The sequence below is a fragment of the Motacilla alba genome, chromosome 26, assembly GCF_015832195.1.
Source record: "Motacilla alba alba isolate MOTALB_02 chromosome 26, Motacilla_alba_V1.0_pri, whole genome shotgun sequence".
Lineage (NCBI taxonomy): Eukaryota > Metazoa > Chordata > Aves > Passeriformes > Motacillidae > Motacilla > Motacilla alba.
In genome coordinates this window covers 3,101,005-3,127,912 of record NC_052041.1, presented here as the reverse complement: position 1 = coordinate 3,127,912, position 26,908 = coordinate 3,101,005, and the positions used below count along the sequence as shown (strand labels likewise).

At 58.3% G+C, this 26,908-nt stretch overlaps 4 protein-coding genes across 4 annotated transcripts; 1 reads left to right on the top strand and 3 right to left on the bottom strand.

Annotated features, from left to right (window-relative positions):
- Positions 1 to 789: 789 nt before the first annotated feature.
- RAB7B (RAB7B, member RAS oncogene family) lies at positions 790 to 4,669 on the bottom strand. Its single transcript, XM_038162286.1, has 6 exons — positions 4,283 to 4,669; positions 3,329 to 3,390; positions 3,099 to 3,225; positions 2,540 to 2,755; positions 1,776 to 1,901; positions 790 to 1,400 (listed from the first exon to the last, which is right to left on the bottom strand). Exons 1-6 carry the CDS (start codon positions 4,430 to 4,432, stop codon positions 1,320 to 1,322), a joined length of 762 nt encoding a protein of 253 aa, XP_038018214.1. The 5' UTR covers positions 4,433 to 4,669; the 3' UTR covers positions 790 to 1,319.
- A 2,866-nt stretch (positions 4,670 to 7,535) lies between these two features.
- On the bottom strand, positions 7,536 to 12,238 carry CTSE (cathepsin E). The gene is made up of 9 exons (XM_038162277.1): positions 12,111 to 12,238; positions 10,767 to 10,920; positions 10,062 to 10,179; positions 9,177 to 9,295; positions 8,886 to 9,085; positions 8,554 to 8,676; positions 8,322 to 8,463; positions 8,121 to 8,219; positions 7,536 to 7,924 (listed from the first exon to the last, which is right to left on the bottom strand). The coding sequence occupies exons 1-9, from the start codon at positions 12,167 to 12,169 to the stop codon at positions 7,760 to 7,762; spliced, it is 1,179 nt and encodes a 392-aa protein (XP_038018205.1). The 5' UTR covers positions 12,170 to 12,238; the 3' UTR covers positions 7,536 to 7,759.
- Positions 12,239 to 15,356: 3,118 nt separating this feature from the next.
- On the top strand, positions 15,357 to 21,024 carry RHEX (regulator of hemoglobinization and erythroid cell expansion). The gene is made up of 6 exons (XM_038162293.1): positions 15,357 to 15,500; positions 17,151 to 17,220; positions 17,671 to 17,759; positions 18,753 to 18,911; positions 19,242 to 19,300; positions 19,766 to 21,024. Exons 2-6 carry the CDS (start codon positions 17,204 to 17,206, stop codon positions 19,970 to 19,972), a joined length of 531 nt encoding a protein of 176 aa, XP_038018221.1. The 5' UTR covers positions 15,357 to 15,500; positions 17,151 to 17,203; the 3' UTR covers positions 19,973 to 21,024.
- Positions 21,025 to 22,555: 1,531 nt separating this feature from the next.
- Positions 22,556 to 24,498, bottom strand: AVPR1B (arginine vasopressin receptor 1B). Its single transcript, XM_038162275.1, has 2 exons — positions 23,544 to 24,498; positions 22,556 to 22,854 (listed from the first exon to the last, which is right to left on the bottom strand). Exons 1-2 carry the CDS (start codon positions 24,496 to 24,498, stop codon positions 22,556 to 22,558), a joined length of 1,254 nt encoding a protein of 417 aa, XP_038018203.1.
- Positions 24,499 to 26,908: the final 2,410 nt, after the last annotated feature.

Below are 26,908 nucleotides of genomic sequence, written 5' to 3'. Positions count from 1 at the left end.
ATCTCCAGCCCCATCCCCAGCCCCATCTCCAGCCCCAGCCCCATCTCCATCTCCAGCCCCATCTCCAGCCCCATCTCCAGCCCCAGCCCCATCTCCAGCCCCAGCCCCATCTCCCTCCCCATCTCCGCAGCCCCCACGCCCCCCGTGCCCAGCCCTCGCTCAGCTTTCACCCTTCCTGAGCTCACCTGCCAGCCCTGCCACTGCCACCCCTGGCTGCTGTCCCCTTGGGCAGCCCGGGTGGTGCCAGGGCAGCCTCCGGGCAGCTCTGTGGCACCGCCGCAGTCAGTGGGGGGGTCTGGCAGGAGAGCAGGAGGTCCCTGGAGGCCTCCCTGGGGATCTGAGTCCCTCCACCCCGGCCAGGGGGATGCTGCAGCCCCCGGCGGCGCGGGGACAGGGGTGGAGTCCCCGGGCAGCCCCAGCTGCTGGAAGGTGCCCGGGATGGATGCAGGAGGGAAGCGGGAGCCGGGCTCTGCTCCCAGCGGGCTCCCTCTGCCGACAGCCGCCCCGGCCTGGCCCCACGCCACCTCTGCACGCCCACCTCGCACCTCCTCCTCCTCCCCTGACCCAAAATTTACACTGGAAAATAAAAATTAAAAAAAAAAAAAAAAAAAAGCCCAGACCCAAAAATCCGTCCCGCAGCTCTGAGAAGCTGAACAGGCTCAGGGAGGGAAGTCTGGAGCCCCCACCCCACCTTCCTGCTGAGGGACCTGGGCAGCGCTTTACAACACATAAATGTAAATAAAAATGAAATATTTAATTTCCTTAAAAAAAAAAAAAGAGTACCCCTGACAAAGTGCTTTTATGAGAATCCTCCCCAGTGAGGCGGGAGGGGGAAGGTGTTTGATGGGGGATATGCATGAGAGGAGGGGAAACTGAGGCACGGAATAGTTGCCTCCACAGTGGCAGGTCCCTGTGCCGAGGCCACCAGCCCCAACTGTCCCCCCAGGCCAGCCCGTACCACCCTGGGAGCCGCGGGGCCACCAGGCTGTGCTCTGGGAAGGGTCACCCGTGGTGCCAAGGTCTCTGGAGAGGCACCGGGAGCCCTGCCCGCATCCCTGGCACCGTCACCGCAGGGACATCGCCCGCTCGGGGAGGGGGACAGGGCCACCACCGTGACACTGCGGTGATTGGGAGGCTCGGGTGAGCAGCTCCAGAGCCGTGGCAAGCAGCAAATCCCGGGATGAGCAGGCAGCCGGCCCCGGCGTGTCCAGCGGTGCCCGTCCCGTGCCCTGGCGCGGCCAGTCCCCGTGGGCAGGCTGGGGTGGGCAGCGGGCACGGGCCCCCGGGCAGGGCTCCAGCCGTGGGCAGCGGCCCCGGGGTCAGCAGCAGCTCTGCTTGGGCTTGTCGTCGGGAGTGAGCTTGATGGAGTCGGTTAAATAACTCTCAAAAATCCCTTTATACTGGAAGAGAGGCGGAGAAGGGGAAGGATGAGGGAGCGCAGCTCCGAGCCGGCCTGAGCGCTGGGTTCAGCCCTGCCTTGGGACTGCCGGCAAAATCCAGGCAAAAGCCACCTAGCGCAGGGCTTGGGGACACCAGTGTCCCCGAGGCACGGCCGCTAGAGGACAGTGCTGGCGCGCTGTGGGCTCCCATCGCTGCGGGAAACGACACGGCAATTCCTATTGATCCTATTGATTTAGGATCAAGCACTGCTGCGTCTCCCATTCCCGGGCTCTCCCTTGCAGCAGGAGCTGTTCCACACGGGAGGATCTGTCTGACTAACCCCGGGTTTCCCCCGATTGCTCCCCCAGCACAGCTCGGAGCCGGAGGGTGCTCACCGTGCTCAGCGCCTGCTTCGCGAGGGTCTCGAAAGCCTCGGCCACGTTGATGTTGTTCTTGGCACTGACCTCGAAATACGGGATGTCCTTCTCCTTGCACCAGGCCGAGGCCGTTTCCTTGGGCACCTGAGGGATGGGAGGATGGAGCCAAAGCTCAGGGGTGGGACAGGGGACCCTCCTCACCCCTCCAGGCACTTCTGGGTGAGCCCCAGGTCAGGGCTGGGACAGGGGACTCTCCTCACCCATGCAGGCACTGCTGGGTGAGCCCCAGCTCAGGGCTGGGACAGGGGACCCTCCTCACCCATGCAGGCACTGCTGGGTGAGCCCCAGCTCAGGGCTGGGACAGGGGACTCTCCTCACCCATGCAGGCGCTGCTGGGTGAGGGGGTGCTGGCAGTGCCTGAGGTTGTCATTCCTGCTGCCTCTGGTGGGGACAGTCTGTGCCCCAAGGAGCAGCAGGAGGATGTTGCTCATCCCCTCCTGGAGTGCTGGGGGAGGTGGCAGCTCCTTGCCTGGAGCTCTGGTTTATGTGAGGATAGGGAACAGGCTGGTTCTGAGGTGAAGGATCAGCCCTCAAAACCATTGGGACCCTACAGCATCCCAATCATGGAATAGTTTAGGTTGGAAAAGACCCTTAAGATCAAGTCCAGCCATTAACCCAGCACTAAACCACGTCCCCAAGTGCCACATTTGTACAACTTTTAAATCCCTCCAGGGGTGGTGACCCCACCACTGCTTCTCCTGCTCTCCCTGCTCCACCCTTACCTGCCGGTCACTGAGGTCTATCTTGTTCCCCAGCACCACCATGGGGAAATCCTGTTCCCTGGGAATGACCTTCTCCAGGAAATCATCTCTCCAGTTGTCCAGGGCCTCAAAGGACTCCCTGTCTGTCACGTCGAAGGCCAGCACGCAGCCGTCTGAGCCTTTGTAGAAGGTTGACACCATGGACCGGAATCGCTCCTGTCCCCCTGTGTCCCAGATCTAGGGCAGAGGAGGGCACGTGACAGGAGCAGGGTGGGTGCTGCAGCCCAGAGGAGCAGCTTCAGGGGTGCTGAGGCCCCAGAATTCCTGCGGGATTCCAGTGTAGTTCATGGATGCTGAAAATTGGCTCTGAAAATCAGCTCTGAAAATCAGCTTGAAAATCAGGCTCCAAAAATCAGGCTCTGAAAATTTGGCTCTAAAACTCAGCTCTGAAACTCAGCTCTGAAAATTGGGCTCTGCGCCTCATGACCGCAGTGGCACTTGGGCACAGCGGGCCAGGCTGGGACACACGGAGCTGGGATCGGGGTGGGCACCGCAGGCAGTGCCAGCTCACCCCGCTCACCTGCAGCTTCAGGGGGGTGCTGTCCACGGCGAGGACCTTGGTGAGGATGCTGGCGCCCAGCGTGGTGCGGTAATCCTCGTAGAACGTCTTGTGCACGTACTGGTGCAGCAGGGAGGTCTTGCCCACGCTGGTGACGAGGAAAGGGGCACTGCTGAGGCTTTGCCCACGCTGGGGTGGGCAGGGGACACCCAGCACACGCAGGGGGCTTCCCTCCCTCGCCAGCTCCTTACCCCAGAGCTCCGATGATGATGATCTTCAGATCCACCTTCTTGCTGGCATCCATGGACAGGCCCTGGGGGCGAGAGGGGCTCACGGGGCTGTGCGGATGGCACCCGGGCTAGCCCTGGGGTCCTGTCCCTGCTGCCACCCCGGGATGTCGCTGTGCCCTCACCGTGCCAGCATCAGGCCCTTGCCATGTCGGCACTTGTGTCCCAGGCACGGTGGGGACAGAAACCCCCCCATGCCAAGCCCGGCCCACGTCCCCGCCCGCTCCCGAGGAGCCGCAGCACGCCCAGACTCGCCGGTTCATCACCATTCAAAGCTGCTGGGAGCCACTTCCCTGCTTCTCCCACCCCCTCTCCAGCGCAGTCCCTCCCCCTAGGCCTGGCACACACGCCTGGGGTCCTGGCGAAAATAAATTTATTAAAGAAGACGCCAGCCAGAAGGAATTCCTTGGTGCCTCGAGCACAGCCCAGGGAGCATCCCTGCCCAGGACGCCCCGAAATCTCCCCCCAGAATGTGTCCCCACTATGTCCCAGTGTCCCCACACACTCTGAGCCCGGCCAGGACCCCTGAAATCCCCTCCTCAGGTGGCCCCAGCATCCCCCAGCAGCTACAGCAGCCCCATCCTCACGGCAGCGTCCGACACCAGCGGCCAAGGCACGGGTGGAAACCCTGGCAGCCTCATCCCTGCATTTTTCCCTGATGCGCTGGCCAGCCCTGCGCCATTCCCCTCGGAACACCAGCGGGGATCTCCCCCCTGTGGGCTCCAGGCCCCCCTGCCCCCTCTGCCAGCCGTGCCCAGCCGCGGGCAGCATCCTGGGCACAGGCACAGCCTCGTGTCTCAGCACACACCAGCTTCCCTGTGCTTTCGCCAGCTTTGTGGGAGGCCAGATGTCTGTAAACTCGAAATGGAGTTTCCCCTCGCCGCTGCCCCGCGGGTCGCGGCTGCCCCCGGGACTCACCTGCAGAGCGCTCACCTGCCGGGCAGCCGCGGCTCCCGGCTCCGCTGCAGCCGGGCCGGGGAGGGGAGAGGCGAGAGAGGAGGATCCGGGAAGGGGCGGCCGATCCCTGCCCTCCCGGGGAAGGCGGCTGCGGGCCCCGCTCCGTGACATCAGCAGAAAGGGGCCGAGATGCCGGCGGGGCTGGAGGAGCCGGGGCGGGCGCTGGGATGTCCGTGGATTCGCGGCTCTGCCGAGTGTCCCCGGCTCGGGTCCGACGGGGAAGGACAACAAGATTCTCCTCCACTGCTGGAGTTTGGGATTGACTTTCGGCCTCTCCTCTGGCTCAGAATTCCCTCGGTTCCTTTCTGCCACCGCCCCGGGACCCTTTATCTGCGGCGCCGCTGGGCTGAGGACAAAAGCCGGGCGGGGCTGTGGCAGCATCCCTGGAGCCGTGCCGGACTTTGCTCTGAGATCGTGGGATGGGATAAGCGGATTTGGGAGCTGGGCACGGGTGAGGAGGGGCTGGGATCCCTCTGAGCAGCTCTTTGCGGCTTCGTCTCATTTTCCAGGCAGGAGAGGGGCAGGGTGGGGATCACGAGCATTTCCAGCCCCTCGGTGCCACATCCCCGCAGTCCCCAGCCCGCAGGGGTCCCACCCAGCACCCACAGGCAGCACGGGCACCCCAGAAACACCCAAAAAGAGGGAACAGAGCTGGTGACATCTGCAGGAGGACGTGTTCAATCAGTAAATGGGATTTTGGGGATCTCAGCTGCCCCCATGGAGCCATCCCAGCACCAGGCGGGTGCCCAGGGCTCTTTGGAGTGGGAAAACCTGCTTGGCCACGGCCGCGAAGGCAGAGCTCTGCTTCCCGACGTGCAAGGGCAGGTCCCGCGCCTTTGCCGAGCATTCTGCAGGATTTGGGCTTTGCGGTGGGAGCGGCATGTCCCCCATCCGTGAGCCCTCCCTCATCCTGAACCAGCAGCCCCCCAGCTGATGGTGGTCCCGTGCCCAGGTTTTGGGATCCCTCCAAGACCACTGGCTTTGGCTTTTTCACTTCCAATGTTTTTATAGATTTTTTTTCCCCTTGCAGACCCTGATGGGATCTCAGCAAGGATCACTGCACCTAGCAGGACAAACCTTCCTCCCCCTCTTCTCCAGGTGCAATTCTGGGACCTGTCTGGCCAGAAAAATCTGTTTTTCCCCCCAGAGGGCAGGCACTGGGAGGAGCTGGGCTGAGGCAGGAGAACCTGAGCCAGTTCTCACCAGTGGTGGGTAAAAGGCTGACATTTCCCTGGAGCAGCTCTCTCCTAATCCTGTTTTCAGCCCCTTTCCAACATCCTGCTTCACCTTTGCTCCTGCACAGAGAACTTCTTGTTCAACCTCCCCCCACAACAACTTCTGCCCCAGTTCCTCTCGCGTGTCCCTGGTGGGACAGGGGATTGCTCACCCCATCAGATGATCGAAGCCTCTCCATGCTGCTGGGGCTGGGGTTTGTGGTCAATCCCAAACTGCAGCTGATGCCCATGGCCACTTCTGCTTTTAGCCAGGGTGACTGCACCCACCAGGGCACATCAGCCTTATCTCTGGCATTTGTTTGATTTCACAGGAAAAGGGATTTCCCCAAAGCTGCTGCTCTCCTAATCCCCCCTGGGCTGAGGTTCTGCCTGGATGAAGGCAGTGGGAGCAGTGGTGGGGAGGAAGTGATGGCCGAGGCGTCGCTCAGCAGCTGCAGTGACCACAGCTTCAGTCCCGTCCTGGCTGCTCCCCCACGTCAGCATTCTGAGGAAAAGGCGTGGGGTTTGTGGCCTGTGACTCTGAGGACAGTGATGAAACCCAGGCTGGGGCTGACACAGCTGGGGGAAAGGCTGATGGGGACAAGGAGAGGACGGGCTGTGCCCTGCAGGGCCATGGGAGTGAGGGAAAGGGAAGGAAGCAAAGGGCATCCAAGTGTTCCCTGCCCTGCTCAGCCTCCTTGGGGGACAGGAGGGTCACTCTTTATTGGCATGCTCAGTTGTTCGAGCAGTTTCCCCCCCAAACCTGTCAAGAGGGCACAGAATGCCCTGAGATCCCAAAAACACAGCACCAGAGCAGTCCTGGGCAACTCCAGGCCAGGCCAGCTCTCGCTGCCAGCTGCTGTTTGGGGACACTGGGTGGCCCCTGTCATCCATCATCCCTGGATGCTCCCCTCCAGCCCCCGGGCTCGTGCTCAGCAGCACCTTGGCGTGCTAAGGGTTAAGATGGAAGAGGGACAGGAGACCTTTGTCCAGCAGCCCCAGCACCTTATCTGGGACTGCAGCAGGGGTGAAGTCAACACAGGAAACGTCACAGAGCCCACACTGGTCAGTGGCACAATCAGTGCCTCTGGGTAAGGCAGATATCTCCCTTTATTGCAATCCACAAGGCTCAGCCGCAAAGTTTACAACCAGATCTGGATATTCCAGAGCTCCCAGACCCAGCCCTGAAGGCTGCTCTGCTCTGGGAGGGATGGGGCAGCCACCGGGCTGGGCTGGGACATGGACACTCCAGCTCCCCGGCCTTGGCACTGCTGGCCTCGCTTCAGGGTCAGTGGGGAAAACAGAGCAAAGGCCTGGATAAAAATAACCAAATAACCTTTTTGTGCTTCCCTTTCTCGCCGCCTCAGGGTGCATCACTCGTGAGCCACTGCCACTCGTGCGTTGTCACTCTCCGTCAGTGAGTCACATGTGCCACGGTGACTCCCGGGGAACCCCATGGCCAGTGGCCCCTCTGCAGCCCCTCTGCAGCCCCCCACAGCCCCCACACTTCGAGCCAGCCCAGCCCAGGGCTCAGCAGCTTTGCCCTTTTAGCTTCAAGGACCCACCAAGCAGTTTGTTGTGAGTTCCCCAAGGGAATCAAAGCAAAATTCACCAGAAATCACCGGTGGCTCCGGGAGTTTCGTGGCACAGAAAGAGCCCCAGGGTCTTTCCTGTCTCCCTGTTACCTTCTTGTTTACCAGCCCCAGCTGAGGAAAGGTGCATTCCCAGTGCTCCCTCAGCCCCTGCCCTGCCCCTGGGATGGCCACAGCCACCTCCAGGGATTCCTGCTCTACCTGGGCAAAGCATCCCCTTCTTTCTGCCCCTGTGGAAATCCCGGGGAAGCTCCAGGCAGGCTGGGAGTGCAGCCCTGGCAGTGCCATGGATCCCCCAGGGAGGAGAGCAGGACATGGGCAAGGAGGATTTAACCCCCAGCGTAAACCTTTGAGATGTGCAGGATTTCTGCTGGGCTGCTGCTGACAGAAGCGTAAGAAGTTTGGGTTTATTGAAGTTTTTATTGGCTCAGGATTCAAAAAGAGAGAATGTGCAGAGCAGATCACAGAGCTGCCCGAGACATTTTTACATCACAGTGTCCTGGTGTGGACTGAACCTCTGCTGGACTCTTCACGGCACCCCTGGGTGTCTTCATCCCCCTGGGGACACCAAGGAGGACATGGTGACATCCTGCCAAGGCCCGTTCCTCTCCTGCCCCAGGGATGTCACAGCCCTAAGGGACAGCAGGGGCCAACCCCACCACGTTATTCCCACGGTCGAAGACGGAGTAGAACTGACGGATGAAAACATCTCCCAAAATCCAGAGGGGTCCTGTGGGAGGGGGGATGTCGCTGCCCTGGAAGCCGCTGGTGCAGAAGGCCATGCCATCAGCATACTCCTGGGGGAAGAGAAGGGGAAAGCTGGGGATGAAGCCGAGAGCCTCGTGCACATGCAAACACCCAGGAGCGGTGGCAAAGCAGAAACCGGCGGGGTTTGTCACCCTTGGGGACACACTGCCAGCTCCCGGCGTGGGGCTGGGCCACCTTTGCCACTGGAGCAGCTGGGATTTGGGGTTGGGGGAGGCACAGCCATACCACGAGGGTGTAAGCCTGGGCGCTGAGCGTGTAGGGCAGCCCGTTGATGGTGAAGGTCAGGTCAGGCATCACGCTGAGGTTGCTGCACTCCACGGCGTACTGGAACAGAGCCGGGGGCTCAGGGACTGCCCAGGGGGGTCCCTTCCAGCAGGGAAGGGTCCCCAAGGCTTTGTTCCCTCCTGTCCCCGCCCTGGCTCTCACCTCTCCGTCCACAGACACAGCCCCAATGAGGTTTTGCAGTTTTTTGATCTCCTTGGTGGGACCCACGATGAGCGACGTGCCGGTGTCCACGATGGCCTGGCAGCCGTTGGCACAGAAGGTCACTGTCCCACCCAGCTGGACGCTGGAAGAGGGGAGAAGGAGCAGGAGGGATTTGTCGTGCTCCGCCAGCCCAGCCCTGCCCTGCCCTTCCTCCCTGCCCAGCACCACTCACTTGTCCAGCTGGATCTGCCAGTAGCCCTGCTGGGTGACTGGCACCCAGTTCAGGGTGCCCGTGAAGCGGGAGGTGTCGTAGCCCCCAAAAAGCACCTCTCCTCCCTGGGGGGAGTCAGGGTTCCTGCAGGGAGGAGGAAGACACGAGGGATTTTTGTCCATTTAGCATGAATTTACCCCAACTTTCTCCCCACACATGCTGCAAGGCCAGAGCTCTGCGATGCTCAATCTGGTGCCAACCCCCCCTTCATTATCTGTATTTAAGCAGCCCCTCCTGCTCCCTAAAGCAATGCCAGACTCCAAGCAACATCCCGGAGCAAAGCCATGTCATACGAGCTCATGTAGACAGAGAAAATGGGCAGCTCCACCAAATTTTGGGCCATCATGTTGTCGAAGACAGGGGTGACCCCATCCACGGCCAGGGAGGGATAAGCCAGGCCCAGGATCCCATCGAACTCAGCATCCAGGAAGGCTTTTCCCGGCTCACTGATGCTCTCTGCAAACTGCTGGTTGCTCACGGCCAGACCCTCGACCTGCAGGGAGGAGGGGGTTCTGTGGGGGCCCGAGCCCATGGGCAAGTCCCAGGCACATTGTGCAGAGCGGGGCAACCCAAAGGTCACTCACGGCTACTTGGTCGGATCCGATGATCCCCGTCAGGCTCCCGGTGCCGTACTGGATGGAGAAGGGGGTCCCTATCACCTGGTAGGTGCTGGACTGGGTTGGCTGGAACCTGGTGTGCTCAGCTGGGGAAGGAGATGGGATCTGTCACCAGAAATGTCGTTTTTTTGGCATTGCCACAGCTGCCAGGAGCCCCCAGTGAGGTGAAATGATGGCGCAGCGTGGTGTCACCAAAACTCCTGGTTATGGGGGCTCTGCAGAGGGACCTGCTGGGGTTTTGAGAGGGGAGAAAACCTCTCCTGTTTCAGTCTGATGAAGGGTGCAAGGGCTGTTAGGGGGAGCAGGATCAGCAGCATTTAATGAGTCCTGAGATGAGCACTGCTGTCCCTGGTTACAGCCAGCAGCAGCCCCATGGCGCTGTGGGATCCAGTCCCCTTCCCCAATTCCCTGTAGGATCCAGTCCCCTTCCCCAATTCCCTGCAGGATCCAGTCCCATTCCCCAATTCCCTGAAGGATCCAGTCCCCTTCCCCAATTCCCTGTGAGATCCAGTCCCCTTCCCCAATTCCCTGAAGGATCCAGTCCCCTTCCCCAATTCCCTGTGAGATCCAGTCCCCTTCCCCAGTTCCCTGCAGGATCCAGTCCCATTCCCCAACTCCATTTGGGATCCAGTCCCATTCCCCATTTCCTGCTGGGCTCGGGGATGCTCTGGTCCCTCTGGGCTCTCTGAGGCGGGCTGATCACTGACAGCCCCAAAAAGCCACGTTTGTCCCCTGCTGAGCTGTCACCCCCTGCTTTCACCCCTGGATTTCTGTCACCTCTGTTAGGAGAGTCCCCAGGGCCTTGGGGCTGGTGGCCTGTGGCCTCTCTGGTGTCAGGGGCCCCCCACTCACCACAGGCTTTGCTGACACAGTAGATAGAAGGCACCCAGAGGTTGGAGGAGCCCGTGTCGAACACCACGGTGAAATTCTGGGGGGGTGTCCCGATGGAGATCTGCCCAAAATACTCCATCTGCCAAAGAGGGGGGCAGAGAGCACCCTGAGCCACCAGCACGGCCAGAAATGCCAGCAGAACAGAGCGTGGGGTGTCTGCAGGGCACGGATGGGGCTCAGTGTTTGATCTGTGCCGTGCCAGGTGGAATAAAGGAGACAAATATTTAAGGAACAACAACGGGGACTGAGGCAAAAGGCGGCACGTTGGGTACAGGCCTCTGCCTCTTCCTGGCAAGGCTGGGCCCTGAGGGGACCCTCGTCACCAGGCAGGGCTTTGGGGACGGGGGAATTGGGGCACGGGATTGTCCTGGGGATCTCCCTCCACCTCTGCGGGGGGCTCTGCCCTGAATAACTTGAATTTTGGAGCGAGCCTGTCCCCAGGGGGGCGGGCAGAGCGCGGCAGGGAGGGAAGGGGCTGGCAGTGCCTGCCATGAATGCCCTCCCTTGTCCTCCTCCTGACATCCCGGGGACAAAGGGCCGGGCAGGGAGCGAGCCCTGGCACGCCGGGCACTGCCTGGAGCCGCGGGGTTTGTGGGCAGCGCTTGGGCTCGGGCGCTGCTCGAGCAGACTGAGGGTGCCCCCGGGCCGCGGTGCCTCCCTGCTCACGTCCAGGTAGTTGATGAGGGGCTCGTTGGTCTCCGAGAAGGCGGCGCAGTCCTCGCTGCTCGCGTCCGGCCCGGCCCGGGCCCTCCAGAGGTGCGAGAGCTGCCCCCGCTCCCGCAGCAGCTTCCGCAGCGAGCGGCGCCGGCTCAGGGGCACCCTGCGGGGAAGGGCCCGGTCACTGCGGGGTGCTGTGCCACCCTGAGGGGGCTGTGCCACCCTGAGGGGGCTGTGCCACCCTGAGGACACTGTGCCACCCTGAGGGGGCTGTGCCACCCTGAGGGTGCTGTGCCACCCTGAGGGGGCTGTGCCACCCTGAGGGGACGGTGCCACCCTGAGGGTGCTGTGCCACCCTGAGGACACTGTGCCACCCTGAGGGTGCTGTGCCACCCTGAGGGTGCTGGGCCCTACCGAGGGTGCTGTGCCACTCTGAGGGTGCTGTGCCACCATGAGGGTGCTGGGCACTACTGAGGGTGCTGTGCCTACCCTGAAGGTGCTGTGCCCACCCTGAGGGTGCTGTGCCCACCCTGAGGGTGCTGTGCCCACTCTGAGGGCCCTGGGCACTGCTGTGGGTGCTGCCCTATGTCCTGTGCCCATCCTGAGGGTGCTGGGCACTCCCATGGGTGCTCCCATGGGTGCTGCCCATGAGGGTTCTAGTCACTCATGGAGGTGCTGCCCGTGTTCTGAGCCCACCCTGAGGGTCCTGGTCACTCATGGAGGTGCTGCCCTATGTCCTGTGCCCACCCTGAGGGTTCTGGTCACTCCCATGGGTGCTGCCCGCATCCTGTGCCCACCCTGAGGGTTCTGGTCACTCCCATGGGTGCTGCCCATGTCCTGTGCCCACCCTGAGGGTCCTAGTCACTCAGGGAGGTGCTGCCCATGTCCTGTGCCCACCCTGTGGGTCCTGGCACTGCCAGGATGGAGGTTCAGAGCCCACATTTCCCCCTGCAACATTTTCCAGCCAAGGCACAGCAGAAGAGGGGCACTGGATGTGGTTTAGGGCCCAGGAAATCAAGGCCAGAGCTGGCAGGAGAGCGTCCTGGCAGTGACAGCACAGGCTGTCACTGTCCCGGTGCCACCGAGGGGAAGGCCCTTGGGGCTGGGCAGGGCGAGCAGGTCCAAGGGGGATCCAGATCCAGGCTGTTTTTTTCTGCCCTCCCTGCTTGCACAAACCCCTTTGCAGCCCCTCCTGCTGCTGCCGGGCTCTGGCCAGAGGGACGGAGCAGAAATCCCAGCGTGGTGCCACTGCTCCGGCACAGGCTGAGCTCTGCCACCCGTCACAGCCCTGGCAGTGAACCCCCCAGACCCTGGGGACCCTGGGGACCCTGGGGACCCTGGGGACCCCCTTACCTCCTCAGGGCGCCGGCCAGGGCCAGGCAGAGCGCGGCGAGGAGCAGCAGGCGCCTCATGGTGTGGATGGTGGCTGTGGCCGCCGCGGTGCCGCTCTTATAGCCACGGTGCCAAGCTCGATAACGGCCCTGCCAGAGTCAACACCGGGCCCAGGCACCCGCAATGAATCACTGGCCACGGCCCAGGCGAGGCTGAGCGGGCACTCCGGGGTCACGTTTGCTTTTCTGGGTGAGGACGGCGCTGGGGGGCCTGTGGGAGCTGAGTAGGGGCGGGTTTGGCTGATTTTGGGGCAGCGGAGATCCCACAGAGGGAGCAGAACGGGGTCTCCATCCCAGCAGCGTGCCACATCCCAGCACCAGCTCCTCATCCACTGGTGGAAACCCCCCGAAATGCTTTGGAGGAGCACTTCCCTTCTCCTTCACCCCACAGCCCCACCCCAGGGAGCTGCCCGTGGCCGTGGGGTGCCCCAAAGCCCGGCAGCTGCAGGGAGGTGCAGGAAAGAAATGTGTTGGTACCACAGACCTGATTTTAAAAGGCAAAGACTAATTAGTGGTGATGAACGGCTCGGGAATCCTCCACTTTCCCTTGCAAAGGCCGGGGAGGAGCAGCTTTCCAGGGGAGACAGCTCCCCGCTGCTCTGCAGGCGTTAACGGGCTCGTCCTCTGGGAGTTTTGTTTTACCCAGGACTCAGTCTCGTTCAAGCCTCAGCGAGCGCAAACAGAAAATGCTGATGAACAAATAAAGCCTTCACACATGGGGGGAGTGAGTGAGGGCAGGCAAGGTTTTTCCTGCTGCCACCATCTCCCAGGCCCTTATTTCCCATGCTGTCCTTATTTTCCATGGTTTGGGCATGGTTTTGGGAGCTAAAGGGGGTGTTCTGCTCAGCGAGCCCCATTCACATGATTAACAGGCTTTAGCACCGTGCTAATCAATTTTTTGTTTGTCCCAGCGAGCCTGTTTTATCTAATTAAATTTTATCTAATTAAAGCCCTCGCCCAGGAAATTAAAGTCCTCATCTGTGAGGCACAGGTACCGAGGGTGGCTGGGGACAGCTGAGTCACGTCCTGCTGTCACCGGGATCTTGTGTCCCCATCCCTGGAGATGCTGCCAGGCGCCTCCTCTCCCCAGCTTTGTGGGCAGATTAAGCTTTGAAAAATCCATCAAATATTTCTTGATGTGAGCAGGAAAATGTTTGGCACAGCACAGTTGATGCCGATGGCAAATGCAGCTGTTTTTTCAAAACAAATAAAAATTCCTTGCATTCCCCCACGCTGCAATATTTTTTTTAACAAGTGGCTTTTATACAAATTTATTCTCTATTTCCCCTTTTGAGAGGCAGTTTAATGTACCAGCCTCCTTCCTTGTCCTAATCACATATTCATGGATTAGAAAGAAACTTCCTAAAACAAAAGCAGCTGCAGCAAGTGCCAGATAAGCTGAAAACAGCAAGTGGATTGTTCCAGACATGGTTTATAACCCGAAAATCCTATCAGAAAACCCAGCCTGAAGGGTCACTGGGCTTTGGAGATAAACGTGAGGGTGAGCAGCAGCACAGACACGCCAAACACTTTCAGTGAAATAGTTTATTTTGTGCAAAAGATCCCCCAATTGGATCATCATAATCTGCAAACTCCTGGCAGCGGATTCAGCATTAAAATAGGAAGATGAAAGTCATAATGAGGCCAGAACCTTTCATTTAGACATTTTTGCAGCTAAGCAAATCTATTTCGACTTTTGAGTTATTTTAGAAGCGATTTTAAAAGCTCAACTCTTAGGAGCACTTCAAAATTGCGATTTCAAGTAGAACAAAGTGTTTTTTTTTTTTTTTCCTCTATGTTTTGGGAGCAACTGGGCTGGATTTGCACAGAAAATGGTGTCCAAAAGGCTTTGTTTCTACACATTCCAGCTGTACCTCAGTGTGTGGAATGCAGAGGGAGGAGATGCCCAATTTCAAAGCCTTGGTGTCCCTCATCTTGGCAGGGCCAGCCTGTCTGGAGAAACTGAGGAAAGGTGACCCCAGCTCCTGCAACATCCCAGTCTGGTAAGAAAGGAACCTCTGCCTGGCAGGGGCTGTCCCCAGCTGTGTCCCACTCCTCCAGGGCCACACAGTTTGATCAGAAATAGGTTTTGCCCTTTGGGTAGAAAAAATACCTCTCACCAGCTCTGTGTGAAGCACTTTCCTTGTTTAAAACCCTGTTCTTAGGCTAAAAACGTGTTATCTGTGTTCCTTCTTACACATTTCCTTTAGTGGAGCCACTGCCCGGGCTGATTCACACCGTGCCCCAGCAGCGTTTTGTAAAAAACCCCTTTTTTCCTGCCTTTATCAGACACTTCTCCCACCTGTTAATCTGTTTATCCACCACCGAGCACTTGAAAGCGCTGCAGCAGCAAACTCTCACCTGAAAAAAAATCAACAAACAAGCAAGTTTCAGTTAAATAAACCCCAAAATATTTACCTGGGGTGCAGCAGCTGTGAGGAGAGCAGGACTGACATCTGAGGATGGAGCTGGTGGATGGTGGGAGCAGTGCCAGGGATGAAGGGGAATTTGGGAAGTGACCCCAACTTGTGATGCAGCTCCAGGGGTAGGTGATGCGTTTTGAAATCTTCTTTTTGCTTTTAGATAATCCAGGGGGATTCTTTGGGATGTTGTATCCCTGGGACAGGGTTGCTGTGGGCTGATGGAGATGTTGAAAGGTGAGCAGGCACCTTAAAAAAAAAGGGAATTTCTTGTTCCTTTCTGCCAGGGCACCTCCAGAGCTACAAACCCCACAGTTCCTACGAACCAGCAGCCAGCACTCCCCAGACCTCCTGGGAACTCTCAGGATGGGATCGGCCAGGCTGCTGCTTGCACCCCAAAGCTTGCAGAACGTTCTCCAGAGTGTGGGCAGGTGGAGGCCCAGCCACCCCCAGCAGCCATGGAGCCAGGTGGTGCAAAATGCTTCATCCCTGTGGAAAATGTTGGCTTGGAAGCTCCCAGAGCTCGTTTTGGGTGGCAGCTGAGTTGAGCTGGGCACAGCTCCCCCAGCACCGCTTGGCTCCAAGGAAGCTCAGCTGAACGTTGGGACAAAGCTGCTGGAAGACAGAGAATTGATGGAGGGGTGCAGCAGCAAAAGAGCTGCAGAACAGCAGAGAAACACCCCAATATATTTAAATGAGGCTGCTGACAGAGGGGAGGTGTCATGGGACTCGCGTGGGCTCCTTGGTGCCTCTGACCTGGGGGGTAGAGCGTGACCGCATCCGGCACCGCCGCGCTGCCAGACCCCGCTCTGCACCCAAATCCTGCTGCAAAGGCCCCAAATCCTGCTGAAACGGCCCCAAATCCTGCTGCCTGCAGGGCCCCAGCTGCCCCGAGCCGTGGGGCAGGCAAGGTTGGCAAGCTCTGAGCCCAGGTAAGCCCGCGCTGGGCACCGCGCTCCGCGTGCGACGGCGCGGGAAGCAGAGGGTGGGACAGAGCTGGGCTGGGAATCCCCCTGGGCACGTCTTGGTGCCATCTTGAGCTCCAGTGAGCCAGCTGGGCCTGGCTCAAGTGGGATTAAAATAATTTGGGGCGTTCTGGAGCTTTCACTCCCGTTTGGCTGAGTGCAGATGCCTCAGGCTGACCCTCGCTGCCCAGCCGAGGAGCAGCTCCCTGCAAACCTTGATTTCAGCATTTTCCTGAGAAAGGCTTGAACTCCTGGAGGCTGCAGGCTCACAGATGTTCCCTGAGGCCCCCCCAAAAAGCACATTTGGTGCCAGGCTCTCACCGGCTGCTGCCTAAAGTCAGATTTTTCGATACCCACCCGATATCGGTGCCTCCATCTCGCTGTACCCACCTCGGCACAGAAGCTGCTGATAGTTGGATTTGGGGCTTATTTTGCAATTTCCTTTTGAACAGCTCATTTTTCAGATCCTTATCTGCTGCTGCAGCAGCGTCTCCTGCCCCACAGTAGGAAATGAGCCTTTCAAGAGTGGCAGCCCTTTGAGAAGGATATCTGGGGACAGATTTATTCAGTAAGGGAGGGGGAAAATTTCTGCAAAAAAATGAACTTTCAGCTTGGCAGTCATCAGACTGTTTGCATGAGTGGAATTTTGCAGGAGATTGGTGGTTATCAGGAAAGCTTTTGATGAATTAGGCTCAGAAATGTGTCACAGAGGGAATGATGGAATCTGCTCCACAGGATGGATAATGCCTTTGCTCTATCAATTTATCCATCAGCCTATCAATCAAATTATCATGGCTGCTTTAATCACTGTATCAAAGCCTCAGCTGAAGATCTCTCCCCATCAGCCGTTTATAAATAGCAAGTGTGTAACACTGAGGGAGGATTTCAAGTGCTTTTTTGCAAATGAAAGCTCACAAAAGGAACAGCCCACTGCTATTTTTACAGAATGAACACCCCTATCTTTATTATAAATCCCTCGAGTGTTATGGCCACAAGTCCCAAGCCAAGGGGCCCAGCCCAGGCATTGGTGTTTTCTGATTTTCTGCCTTAAACCCTCTTAACCTCAGCAGGATTGAGGCTCTCACAGTATTAAATCCGAGGTGTTTCAGACACTGAGGTGTTAGAAGGCCTCTGATATTTCTGTCTGGACCTTGACTGATGCAAGGGTCTCACTCCAACCTATGACCTTCCTTTGGTTACGTTTTCCATGGATTTTTTTTCTTCATCTTGTAGTTTTCTTCCTTTTTTCCTTTTTTTTTTTTTTTTTCTTTTCTGTGGATTAAAAAGAGAAAGAGAAAATAAAACAGAACGAACCATGAGAGAGGATTAAAGCAAGAAGAACAAATTTCAGTTCTGTTGTGGTGGGACCCAGAAAGTCCAGACAAGTCTCAGATATGAGCATGTATAAAGCCATTAATTCAGAGATAAGGGACAGCCTGTGGCTCTGTGAGGGTGTGAACCACAGGGATTCTCACAGGGGGAGGGCTGGGATAAAATAAAACCCCCTTTATTTCACGTCTGCAACACCCAACCACTGCTTCCAAGTGCCCAGCCTGATCTCCAGCTCGTGTGGGGCAGCATGAGGCTCAATGGGACCATTTTTTTGGTTGCCACCAGGTCCTGCTGCCTGTCTGTGTCCCCCCAGGCCCTGGAGACGCCTCAGCAGGAGGATGAACCCTTGTTCATGGTGAGTGCAGCACCCTGGGGCACAGAGCCCTTCACAGCACCCCTGGGACCACCCCAGGCCAGGCTGGACGGGGCTCTGAGCAACCTGGTCTGGCTGAAAATGTCCCTGCTCATGGCAGGGGGTGACCTTCAAAGGTCCCAACCCATTCCATCATTCCAAATTCTATAATTCCATCATATCTGTCATGTCTCTCTCCCCTCCAGCACCACATTCCCCCCCGGAGGCTTTTGAAAACCCTTCTGGGGACAGGCCCCAAAAACGAGGGGCAAGGAACTCAAATCATTCTTGAAAACGCAGCCCCTCATTTTGGGCCACATCACCCCCAAACCAAAAAGCAAAACCGAAAGCTGCCAGCAAACCTGAGTCTAAAATGTGCCTTGAAGCCATGGGGGGATTGATTGAGAAGAATTTGGCTATTTCAGTGAGACTGAATGGTTTTCTCTCGTTCAGCTGGATTCCTGCTGTCACCTCACTTATCACCTTGGTACTCTACCCTCTCCTCTTGCTGGCCCTTTACACCAAGCTCAGCAGGACAATTGGTAATTAAAAAATGGCTTTCCCTGGTGATTTCCTGGTTTGGGGTGGGGGTGGGATGGGAAAGGGGCAGGGCAGGGCTGGGCTGGGCTGGGCTGGCTGTTAGCTGTGGTGACATGGGTGACATGGTTGTACACATCAGTGAGGGTTGTACAACCTTTTGTTGCTTCAAAACCATTTTCTTTTATTGCTCTTTTAGTGAAGTGCAAGAATCAGCTCACAGAGTATGAATTCAGATGAAGCTGCAATTTCTAGCAGCGAATTCTTTCACACCAACTGCTGCTCACATTTGCACAGACCCCAGCTCTGCTTTGGGTCAAAATCATTCCAAACTTGCAAGAGAGGCCCTGACACTGTCATTTGTCACTGCAGCCTCTCCTGGCGGGAGAACAGGGCCCTGGATCATCTCAGTAATTGAGTTGATGGATATGAGCCTGCTCCAGAGCACAGCAATCATTATTTTCACAGAATCACAGAATCACAGAGTTTCTAGGTTGGAAGAGACCTTTAAGATCGAGTCCAACCCATGTTCCAACACCTCAACCAGATCATGGCACCCAGTGCCACATCCAGGCTTTTTTAAACACATCCAGGGATGGTGACTCCATCACCTCCCTGGGCAGATGATTCCAGTGTTTGCCCACTCTTTCTGTGAAAAACTTCCTCCTCAATCCCAGCCTGGCTCTCCCTTGGCGCAGCTCGAGACTGCGTCCTCTTGTTCTGTCAGTGCTGCCCGGAGAAAGAGAGCGACCCCAGCTGAGCACAGCCCCCCTTCAGGAGCTGCAGAGAGTGACAAGGTCACCTCTGAGTCTCCTTTTCTCCAGGCTGAGCACCCCCAGCTGCCTCAGCTGTTCTTCACACGGCTTGTGTTCCAAGCCCCTCAGCAGCCTCGTGCTCTCCTCTGGACACGCTCAAGCATATTTTGGGGTGGGCTGGTTTGCACTGGGGCTGCTGGAGCAGGGTGCAGGGACCAGGGCTCACTCTCCTCTTGCTCACAGCCCAGCATTCCTGCAGGATGCAGGTGAGCAGCAGCCCTGGGGAGCATCCCAGCCCTCAGCCCACCCCAGCTCCAGCCTCGGCACCAGGAGGGGACACGGCACAAAAACCTGGGGCACAAAAACAACCTGGGGCACAAAACCCATCAGCAGCCTATGCAGGTAAGGGGCTCTGCAGCAATGGGGCGTTGTCCTGGCACAGGGATGGGAATTTTTGGGTGGCATTAGTGTGGTGTCTCTTCCTTATGAGCTCTGCACACCCTGGGGTGGGAGAAGGGCCAAGCAGGAGCTGCCTCCTGTCCCCATTGCTCCCACCCAGCTGGGCTCTCCCTGCCCCATTTCTCCCAGGGAAGTTCGGCTCAGAGGGATCAAACTGATGCTTTGTGGATCAGAATTTTCACTTCTGAGCATGTTTGCTTTTTCTCCCTTGATCCTTTTCTCCCTGTAACCCTCTGGGAAGTGCTGCGGTGGTAAATGTTTCCTGTTTTTAAGGGAGCAGTGACACATCCTCAGATACCTCGGAGGACTCTGACAACCCTTCCTGCCCTCAGGTACCACGGGAAAATCATCCCCAGCCCCCTGGTGCTGTGTCCAGCTCTGGAGCAAATCCATCAAACCACATTGAAATTCCATAGATAAGGGCTGGGGTGGTTGTCGTCCCCTGTCACATGCAGTGTTCCAGTGTCCCCCATTCAGAGGGAAGCATCCCTGGGCACTGTAGGAAAATTAGGAAACAAAATCTTCTCTCTCAGGGTGGGCAGGCCCTGGCACAGGGTGCCCAGAGCAGCTGTGGCTGCCCCTGGATCCCTGGCAGTGCCCAAGGCCAGGATGGACGGGGCTTGGAGCAGCCTGGGACAGTGGAAGATGTCCCTGCCATGGCAGGGGGAATGGCACGGGCATAAAGTCCCTTCCAACCCAACCCATTCCACGATTCCCTGAATTGGTACATGGGCTTGAGGGCAAAGGCTCCTGGGTGGGTGCTGGGGCCTGACCTGGGCTTCATTTTGCTCCTGCAGGGCCGTGGCTCAGAGGAGAACATCAATTACACATCCCTGGTGTTCCCAGGGAAAGGTCCCGAGCCAGGCTCTGCCCAGGACTACGAGAACGTGAAGACTGGGATGGATTATGTCAACGTGGACCCAAAGAAGAGGAAAACACATTTCTGGCCCTTCTCCAGCCCCAGGGCATCCAAGGGTGTGGAGTACACCGAGGTGAAGCTGTGACACTGATGTGTAGCTGTGGCACTGATGTGTAGCTGTCACCAGGGTGTAGCTGTCACCAGGGTGAAGCTGGCACACCAGGGTGTAGCTGGCACACCAGCGTGCTGCTGCTCAGAGGTGCCCAGAGCCCCCAGGAGCTGCACAGCTGGCATTGTCCCCTTCCCCTGGGGCACTGCCTGGCACGGGCTGCAGCTCTTGTACCACCCCGACCCGCAGGCACAGCTTCCTTGGCTTTTCCTTAAAGGCTCCACTGTTCCCGAGGGCTGCGGGGTGGGGCAGGGCGAGGCTCCTCCCAGCCAGGCTGGAATCAGCTCTCCACCTCTCTGTCATGGCCCTTCTCCCCCTCATTTCATGAAAGCCAAAGAAACATCCCCCCCTCACCTCCCAAAATGGGCACTTCAGGGAGGGAGATGCAGTGATCCTCAAACCTGCCCTGAGCCAGCTGGCAGCTCCTCTCAGTGATGTTGTTTTGCTCATCCGCCTCATAAGATCCTTTTAAATACAATTGTTCCACTGGCTTTTCCCTCTCCCTGTCTCCCACCTTTTGCTTTCTCTGCTTTGTCCCCACTCCAGGTGCTGGGGTTGGTCTGTCCCCACCTGGGCCACGTCCCTGCTCCTCCCTCAGCATTTTGTTACTTCTGAATTTTCCAGAAATAAACTTCCAAAGTGCCTGGGAATGGGAACGGTGCCCCAGTGGGAGCTCTGGGAGGGGGATGGAGCTGCTGCCTCTCAGCACAGGGGGGGATGGAGCTGCTGCCTCCCCTTCCTCAGGGCTGGAGCTGCCCCAAGTGTGTTTTAAATGGGCTCAGTAATGTTGGGATTTAATGAAAGGTTGTGAGAGCATTGATTTGGGATTGATCAGTGGCAGGGGCAGCCAGGCACTCCTGCTTTCATGACCTTGTGGTGCAGATCTGGCCCAGCTCGAAGGGCACGTGAAGGAAAATGTTCCAAAAACCCCAACAATTCCTGGGTAACGTTGGAAAACCCAGGAGAGGTGTGTTTGTGGGACTGGAGGTGAGGCCAAAACCAGTGAGAGGAAGCTTCTGAGAGATCTGATTCAAATGCCTGGCAATTAAAAAGTGAAAATATTGAAGATTTCAAAATATTTTACTCTTAATGTTTTATTTTTACAGCTTTAGCCTGTGATAGTGGATGGAATGATGCCCATGGCTCACAGGGAATTTGGAACCCTCACTGGGGCACCTGTACATCACCCTCAGCAGCTCTTGAGCTCAACTGAGCTCATGGATGCTCTTTCCTGCCTCATCCATGATTTATTCCTGCACAAAACAGCTCCTGGCAGCAGGGCAGGGGCCAGGCTGGGGCTGCAGGGGAAGCGAGTTCCCTGCTCCCCGAGCCCCGGGCGGCTTTGGGCCCTGACCCTGCAAAATCAGCCGAAAGCAGCAGCAGCAGCAGCAGGGTGAGAGCAGCTCCCTGGCGTGCAGCAGCTGTTGAGCACAGGACGGGGCTGGGAGCAGAGCTGATGGGAAGAGGGCACGGGGGGAGTCGGGATGTGCCCGGCTGAGCTGGAGCAGGGCCAGGGCCGCTCCCAGCAGCTCCTCGGGGGTGCCAGTGCCACATTTGGGGCGCTCCAGCGGGCACAGCGTGGTGCAGGACAGCTGTGCCCAGCACCAGGGGATGCGACAGCCTCGTCCCTGGCCCGGGGGAGGTGGCAGGGGGGCAGTTCCAGGCCAGAGGAGCTCTGCAGCCCCGCGGGGGGACAGCTCTGTCCCCGCTGTCTGCTCGGCCAGCAACGCCCCGAGGGTGCGAGAGGAGGAAGCGGCGGCGACTCTGGAGCAGATGGAGCCGCGTTGCCGCCTGCCGTGCTCCGGCTGCTTCGCTGGCAGCTGGGAACGCAAAACCCCGGCCCCTCCAGGAGGATTTTGGGGATGCAGCATCCCCTGATTCTGAAGGATGCAGCATCCCCTGATCCCGAAGGATGCAGCATCCCCTGATCCCGAAGGATGCAGGATCCCCTGATCCCGAAGGATGCAGGATCCCTGGCAGTGTCCAAGGCCAGGCTGGACGGGGCTTGGAGCAGCCTGGGACAGTGGAAGGTGTCCCTGCCATGGCAGGGGGAATGGCATGGGCATAAAGTCCCTTCCCACCCAACCCATTCCTGAAGGTTGCAGGATCTCCTGATCCCGAAGGATGCAGGATCCCTCTGCGGAGGTGGCAGGATCCCTTCCCGGAGGTTGCAGGATCCCTTCCTGGAGGTTGCAGGATCCCCTGATCCCGAAGATTGCAGGATCCCTTCCCGGAGGTTGCAGGATCCCTCCGCGGAGGTTGCAGGATCCCCTGATCCCGAAGGATGGAGGATTCCTCCCCGGAGGTTGCAGGATCCCTCCCCGGGGAGAGCAGCCAGAGGTTTCCCCAAGCACGGGTAGGGGTGGATGCTGCGGTCCGGCAGCGGCCGGAGGGGCTCTGTCCATCCCCCGGCAGCGAGGACGTTTCTGGGTGAAACGTTCCGATTTCAGCAAAACGCGGTGCCACCCGCTGGGGAGAGCCGCGCTCTGCAGCGACAGCGGGAGGTGTCGCACCTGGCGGTGTCGCACCTGGTGGTGTCGCACCTGCCACCGCCTCAGCCTAGAGCGTGCCCGACTCCGTCACGGCCTCGTCGCAGGGCGGGTACAGCTCCCTGGCGCTGTCCCCGTGCAGGGGCACCCCGGCCTGGTGGCTGTGGCTCAGGATCGTGGTTTTCCTGCTGCACAGGCTCCCCGTGGAGTTGGGTCTGCGCAGCCCGGCCCGGGGGCGGCCCCAGCAGCCCCGGCAGCGCCCGGCGTCCTGCAGGAGGTGCCCGCTGAAGAACAGGTAGATCCAGGGGTTGCAGCAGCTGCTGAGGCTGGCCAGCAGCATGGTGATGCTGAAAGCCACATTGGTGGACTCTGGCGAGGCAAGAGAGAGAGGTGAAACGTCCCCAGGGGCTGGGCAGGGTCGGGGTGGGCAGTGGGCAGGAGCTGGGGGCTCTCCTGGCTCACACTCCCGTCCCGCTGGCATTCCTGGGGGATGGAAAGCTGGCAGAGCCAGAGCCCTCCAGGTTCTGCAGTGCCTATGTGCTGGAGCACATCCTCTGAGAGGTGAGACCCAGCAGCTTCTGGGCTTTCCTTCAGCCTCTCTGCTGCCCAAAGCATCTCCCAGAGGACTTTCAATCTTGGATGAAGTCCCCTCTACTGTTAGGAAAGCTACTGTGGATTTACAGGGGAAAAGAATTCAATATATGAACTCAGAAATCCGCTTCTGAAACCTCTGAAAATTCCTGGAGGAGAGGAAAGACACACACGGCAGAGATGTCTTTGCACATCCCTGTGGATGATGGCCAGAAATCGCCACTTCTCAGTGCTTTTTCCTGAAAGGAATGATCTGACTCTGGAAATTGTATTTTATACATTTACAGGAGGAAACCTGTATTGTATTTTATACATTTACAGGGGAGGGAATTTTCTGTGTTACAGAGGAGGAAGCCTGTAGCCTTCCCCGTGATTTTTATTTTTAAATGACAAGACGACAGACAGCTCTTATTTGTTAAAGACCCAGCTGCACTCCTGGCGTTCCCAGAGCTCTGTGCCCCACTCACCATCATCGGGAGCGTCCCGGTCCCACACCGACCACATCTGCACGCTGAAGAAGGGCGCCCAGCAGGTGACATAGGCGGCCACGATGACGAAGGTCATCTTCACCGTGCGGATCTTGGCGCGGGAGATGGTGCGCACGCTGCTCACCCGCGAGGGCTGCCCGCCCTTCCCCGCGGGGCCGGGGCCGCCAGGGGCACCCGCCCCGGCTCCCCCCGTGCCAGGGGCACCGCTCTGGGTCTTGCCCTTGAGGTTCTTGCAGATCTCGTGGCAGATGAGGCTGTAGCAGACGCTGAGGACGCCCACGGGCAGCACGAAGACGCACAGCGTGGTCCAGGTGACGTAGGCGCGCGCTCCCCACGGGTACCCGAAATCCGCCCAGCAGTCCAGCACCCCCGAGCCCGGGCGCACCTCCCGCAGCGAGAAGATGAACACCTGGGGCAGGCTGAGCAGGCAGCTGAGCAGCCAGGTGGCCCCGATCATGGCGTAAGCCTGGCGGCTGGGCTGCTGCAGCGACTGCAGCGGGTGGCACACGGCCAGGTAGCGGTCCAGGGTCATCACCAGCAGCATGTAGGTGGAGGCGAACATGCTGAGCACCTGCAGGTACTTGACGGCCCTGCAGAGGGGGTCGGGCCCCAGGAAGCGGTAGGTGACCTTCCAGAGGAGCTGCGGCAGCACCTGGAACACGGCCACGCCCAGGTCGCTGAGCCCCAGGTGCAGGATGAAGAGGTGCATGCGGCTCATCTTCCTCCTCAGCCGGTACATGGCCAGCAGCACGCCCAGGTTGCCCACGGTGGCCACGGCCAGGATGGTGCCCAGCACCCCGACCTCAGCCTTGGCCAGCTCCTCGTCCCGGGTGTGCAGCACCGTCAGGTTGGGGTCCCCCGGCAGGCTCAGCAGCCCCTGGCCATGCCCAGGTGGGCTCTGCTGGGAGCTGTTCCAGCCCCAGCCGGGCTCCATCCCTCTGGGAGGCTCTGCAGGAGCACAGAGCTCCACGGCTCCTCTCTGATGTCCTGTTGTCCCCTTCCCTGTTTCTCCTGAGCTCCAGCTCCTCTGCCCCTGGCTGGGGGGCTGGGTGAGCCTTCTCCAGCAGTCCCCAACACCAGGGCAGCTTGTCACCTGTCACACTAACCCTGCGTTAGGCAGCTGCAACTCCCTCTCTGCCTGGGCTGAAAATATTCCTGTGGAGCAGAGAGGTGCAAGAACCCCTGGTTCAACCCTTGATGCTTCTCTTCACTAAACATTCCCAAATCCCTGGTTCAGTCCTTGATAGTTCTCTTCACTGAACGTTCCCAAATCCCTGGTTCAGTCCTTGATAGTTCTCTTCACTGAACATTCCCAAATCCCTGGTTCAGCCCTTGATGCTTCTCTTCACTAAACATTCCCAAATCCCTGGTTCAGCCCTTGATACTTCTCTTGTTTCCACAAAACCTTCCCAAATCCCTGTTTCTCCCTGCACCGCTCACCTCGTGCATTCCCTGTGCAGGTAAATCTGAGGGGAAAGAGAAATTCTCCTTCAAAGCAGAAGAAAACTCTACAGAGGCTGCATCCCTTTGGCTTTTCATCCCAAGGAGAGCAGCCAGGTGAGCGTGTCCCAGCCCTGTCTCTTGGTGTCCCCGGCTCTGGGCTTTATAGCCCGGCAGGTCCCTCCCCAGTGTCCCCGTGTGTGAGAAGAGTCCCCGGGCTGGGTTTTACCCCCGCAAGTCCCTCCCCGATGTATCCAAGCTGGGTTTTTTACTCTGCCAGGTCCCTCCCAGTGTCCCCAGGCTGGGTTTTACCCCCGCCAGGTCCCTCCCGGTGTCCCCAGGCTGGGTTTTACCCCCGCCAGGTCCCTCCCGGTGTCCCCAGGCTGGGTTTTTTACTCTGCCAGGTCCCTCCCGGTGTCCCCAGGCTGGGTTTTACCCCTGCCAGGTCCCTCCCGGTGTCCCCAGGCTGGGTTTTTTACTCTGCCAGGTCCCTCCCAGTGTCCCCAGGCTGGGTTTTTTACTCTGCCAGGTCCCTCCCGGTGTCCCCAGGCTGGGTTTTTTACTCTGCCAGGTCCCTCCCGGTGTCCCCAGGCTGGGTTTTACCCCTGCCAGGTCCCTCCCGGTGTCCCCAGGCTGGGTTTTTTACTCTGCCAGGTCCCTCCCGGTGTCCCCAGGCTGGGTTTTACCCCTGCCAGGTCCCTCCCGGTGTCCCCAGGCTGGGTTTTACCTCCGCAGGTCCCTCCCGGTGTCCCCAGGCTGGGTTTTTCACTCTGCCAGGTCCCTCCCGGTGTCCCCAGGCTGGGTTTTACCTCCGCAGGTCCCTCCCGGTGTTCCCGGCTCTGCTGCCCAGCGCTCCCGGCCAGGTGAGTTCTGATGCCCCCGGAGCTCTCCCGGAGCTGCCCCCCCTGGGTTTGGGGGGGCAGCTCCGGGAGCTGGTGGGGAGAGAGGAGCTGGAGGTGTGCCAGGTTCTGTGCAAGGCTGGCTGGGGGCTGAGGGGAAGGGGCTGGACAGTGGGGTGAGGGCAAATAGTGTAAAAAAGTTGGATTTATTTTTTTTTCCCAATGGGGATTTTTTGATTTTCCAGAGGGGAATTTTCCAGTAGGGAAAATCCGGGTGAGTTTGGAGCTGAAGACTCTTGGATCTCACCTTCCTGAGATTTGGGCATCTCCTCACCTTCCCTTCTGTGCACACAATTCCACTTCTGTTTGGCAACATCCAGCCTTTGTTTGCCCTGCTGGTTTCTAAATTATGGCAAGAAGAAGTGAAATTAAATTATTTTCAACCCTTTTTTTTCCTTTCTCTGTGGGGAAAAGATGATCCAAAAATCACCTGGTGTGGGTTTTGTCCCACCTGGTGCGTGCTGGACACGGCTCTGCTGCTCTGGCTGCTGCTATTCCACGGAAATTCCCTGTCCAAAAAGCTGTTATTTGCTGAACAAATTTGCAGATCACCTCTAATAACCCTAAATGAGCTCAGTTTGTGTCTAATTAAAAGACATTCGTCCTTAGGAGGCCCTGTGGATATCAAGTGCCCGTCAGAGAGTGCCTGCTGGAGGTGCTGGGGGTGGGAAGGGCTTTGGGGGATAATTTGATTTTCTGTGTTTGGGATCAGCTGGCTGATTTTCAGGAAGATTAATAGAGGGCAATGTGGGAAAAAAAAACCTTACAAAGCTGAGATGAAGGCAGAGAGGGAAGGGCAGAGAAGAGAGAAAGAAACACTGAGAGGGTTTTGAGGGCAAAGTTGGGGGTTTTTTTCTGGCAGCATTTTGGTTTGGGAGCAATTCCCGTGCAGTCAGAGCTTTTACTCCAGATTTTCCTGAGTTTAGTTACAAGGAGAATTCTCTTCCAAGGGTGTTTAGAGGAAAATTCACACCTAAATTGGAGCTGATTCACAACTAAACCACC